This window comes from Camelina sativa, chromosome 12, assembly GCF_000633955.1.
Source record: "Camelina sativa cultivar DH55 chromosome 12, Cs, whole genome shotgun sequence".
NCBI lineage: Eukaryota > Viridiplantae > Streptophyta > Magnoliopsida > Brassicales > Brassicaceae > Camelina > Camelina sativa.
The window spans coordinates 21,738,144-21,741,856 of NC_025696.1; the positions used below are offsets into that span (position 1 = coordinate 21,738,144).

Below are 3,713 nucleotides of genomic sequence, written 5' to 3' on the forward strand. Positions count from 1 at the left end.
AACATCCTTAAGATGTGGTTGAGAATCACCACTAGTTGTACCTTTTCCTCGAATTGTTCCCTTTCCTCCATCACCAAAAGTAACTCTTCCTCCAGCAACATCTTCTAAATGGGATAGATTGTCAAGGGCACCAGTCATATGCTTGGAGCATCCACTGTCAAAGTACCACTTGGCCTGATCAACCTCTGTTTTTTCCTGACATATCCCTGAGTGTTCCTTCTCACAGCTGGATAAAAGTCACCACGTTGCACCACGCTAGACACACGATTCTGAAATTGATAGTATCGGGCTTTATAGTGAGTTAGATGTCCACAATACCAACAACCTCTTCTTCTACTAAGCTGAATAGGTCTTTGGACCGTCTGCTGAAACCCACTTGAGGCATATGGCGGTCTAGTAGACAACTCATGCTGCATCCTCATCCTTGGGATTCTTGGATTCTGCTTCACAGAACATTGATCATATGGTCTAGTCGTTGTAGAGAATTTCTTCTCGTTCAGCTTGGGCTCAGACCCCATCCCTTTGACAAACTGAGTGGTCGTGTTAGTGTTTGTTCCTTGATAACCCAGACCCCACTTCAGATTGCTTGATCTTCCAGCGCTAAGCAGTGTATCCAGATCTTTAGTTCCCTTATTCAGCACTCTGATATTCTTCAGCTTTCTTTCTAACTGCTTCTCAAGACGCAGAGTCTTAGCCTTTTCTTCGCTTAGTTCTTTTCTGATCATTGCAATATGTAGTTGCAAAGTATCTCTTTCAGAAGTCAACTGGGTGTTCTCTTGAGTCTTCTGTAACACTGTCTTGATGAGAAGCTCTATCTGATCTTCTACCGACAAATCAGCCTCCTCTCCATCTGAATCAGATTCAACCTTCTCATCTATGTCTTTGTTTTCCAACACCACATCATCTTCTTCGTCTTCCTCAATGACACCCAGCAGTGCCAGGAAGCGTTCAGAACCTCTCCTTTGCTGACTTCTTCATCTGAGTCACTTTCGCTCCAAGTAATGTAAGACTTCTGCTTGTTCTCACGTGAAGGACAATCGAACTTAGTGTGACTATAACCCTTACACCCATAGCACTGCAGAGAACTCTTACGTTTGTTGTTTAGACACTCAGACTTATACTGTCCAAAACCCTCACACTCAGCACACTGTCGCTCTTGCTTGTCACTCTTCCTGACCTCCTTATCAGTATCGGATTTTATGAGCGATGTGGTTCCCTTCCGCGGACCCCTTTCCATCTTGCTAAAGTACTTCTTAACCAACAAGCCCACTTTCTCTTCATCCGCAACCTCCTGAGACTCTACAAGCTTCTGTTCTTCTATGGCTTTAAGGGCAAAAGACTTCTCATTTATCTTTTCTTTCTTCTTTAGCTGTATCTCAAATGCTTGCATCATTCCAACCACCTGATTGTACTTGAGCTCATCAGAATTCAGCGACACATCTATAGCAGACCTATGTGGTTGAAACTTGTCAGGCAGACTTTTAAGAAATTTCTTCACCAGCTTCTTGTCCTTATACCGTTTACCTAAGACTACAACTTCTTGCGCAATACCACTCAACCGACTGCTGTAATCAGCGACTGACTCAGTTTCAGACATATGCAAGTTTTCAAAATCTGATGCAAGATTGTCCAGCCTTGTACGTTTGATCCTACTTGTGCCCTTAAACGTGACTACCAGAATATCCCATGTTTCCTTGGCGGCTTCACATCCTTGAACTTGATTGAAGATATCCCTAGGCAAGGACTTGAAGATAACTGACAGTGCCTGTGAGTTATGTTTGGACTCCGCTTTCTCTTCTGCTGTCCATTTCTTCATGTGCTTAGGAACCATTTCTCCTTCCTCATTCTTCTCCGTAGGATGTGACCAACCATCTTCCAATGCAAACCAAGCTTCCATGTCGATGCTTGAGATGGCCTGCTTGATTGACACTTTCCAAAAACAAAGAACTCAGGATCGAGTTTCAATGGTGATTGGACCGCAACAAAATCCAGTGATTTCTTCATACCCTTGTTGCAAGATCTCACCTGTTGAAAAAAGGATACCAGAACTTTTTATTAGGCGCTTGCTCTGATACCAATTGTAAAGGTATAGAGAACCACAAATCAAACAACCCGCTTGGAAACGCGCCAAGCAAACGCTTTTATTCAATCTTATAAAAACTTCTGTTTGTTACAAGAAATGAACCTAAGCCTACTCTCCTATCTATCTAGCACAACACCCTGTGTAGATCTAAAAGAGTAAAACAACACACTCACCTTCTAAGCATTTTTTAGATTGCTTGAAGGTTTACAAATCTCTCAACTTTAACCCACGAGTGCTAGCTCTTTTTGCGGCTAGCCCTCATCTCTTTATAATCTCACAAACGATCTCTAACCTAGATCTTTGTATATCTCAACTAAAATGAAATATTTCTTATCCCTAAGAAAATATCCTTCTTACCTCTCTCGATCAAATATACTCTCAATAACTTCATGTATATCTTATCTCTTCTTCCTTCTTTCTCACGCATCTTGTCACGGCGTTCCACAATCTTTCTCCACGTCAGCACATCACGCCACGTCAGCATATCAGCACTCTGAGACACTTCACAAGCTCTTGTCACCTTCAGAGCTCTGATGCACTTTCAGAAGAGGTTATCTTTATCATATATATACACGACGATAAGTCGCTTGGGAAAGAGTTAACCTGAAATATTGAAGCGAAGTGAGGAGATTTTCCCAAAATCAACATATGATCGAACAAATGGCCTATAATAATTTGATATTCTCTCGGAAATCCACCTCAATTAACCATTTAGGTGGAGTTCATAATGTTCCAATCTATCATGTAGAGAATAATGAAGATTCATCCAATGTCAGTTTTAACGAAAAGCTGTACCAAAGTCAGTTCGGCGTGTCCAATACGCGGCTCTAAACTAGAGAAACCATTTTAACGAAAACCATTGACACAATAATGCGATTATGTCCTAAACTATATTCATATTGCATATCATTTGTGTTTTTTTAAATCTCTGGGATTGTTTTGAATGTAATGCTAGTATTTGATAAGGTCTAAAAATGATATGGTTGAAATTTACTCCAAAAGTAGAGATTCTTATGAGTTATTATTAAAAAATGGATGACCTTTCATATGAACCATTTTTTTTTTTTTTGTAATTAATTACCATGGTGAAATGGAGGTATTGTGATAGATTGTATTTGAGTTGTTATAGCCAGAGATTGGATTAAAAGAAATATCCACAGTCCACAGATACAAAAAAAATAAGTATTTCAGGATTTCCTCAAAAATACATACTCGTTTCAATATGACTTTAAGTGTGTAGTAGTATTAGATTAATCAAGCAGGCATTGGTTGACGAGTAATTTTATTGGGGATGGGAAACTCTAGAATTAATTCTTATAGTTGATGATATAAACATGTCAAAGATAGTATTATTCATCTACATTTTCTTTTCTAAAAACAACAAAAAGAAGTTTTGAGAAGTTCATTGAACGTTTTTTTTTTACTTGATTTGATGGGGTGCAATCAGTGTCGCTAGGCTTTAACTAGGCGGTGATGCAACGCCTAGCGCCTAAAAAGCCTAATCGGAATTTAGATGGTTTTAGGCGGTTTAGGCGTTTACATTATAAACTATTATATATCTGATATTATATACAAAATATATATAAAAATAATAAAAATATTAAATCAAAAACAGAAAAATAAATAAAAA

At 38.9% G+C, this 3,713-nt stretch overlaps 1 protein-coding gene across 1 annotated transcript; it reads right to left on the reverse strand.

Moving 5' to 3' along the window:
- On the reverse strand, positions 135-1,897 carry LOC104733733. The gene is made up of 2 exons (XM_010453288.1): positions 971-1,897; positions 135-917 (listed from the first exon to the last, which is right to left on the reverse strand). The coding sequence occupies exons 1-2, from the start codon at positions 1,895-1,897 to the stop codon at positions 135-137; spliced, it is 1,710 nt and encodes a 569-aa protein (XP_010451590.1).

Excerpts from the sequence above, each read along its gene's own strand:
- LOC104733733 (XM_010453288.1), bottom strand. The coding sequence starts at position 1,897 with ATGGAAGCTTGGTTTGCATTGGAAGATGGTTGGTCACATCCTACGGAG. Across the intron at positions 918-970 it reads AAAGTGACTCAGATGAAGAA|GAAGACGAAGAAGATGATGT; the intron begins GTCAGCAAAGGA and ends GGTGTCATTGAG.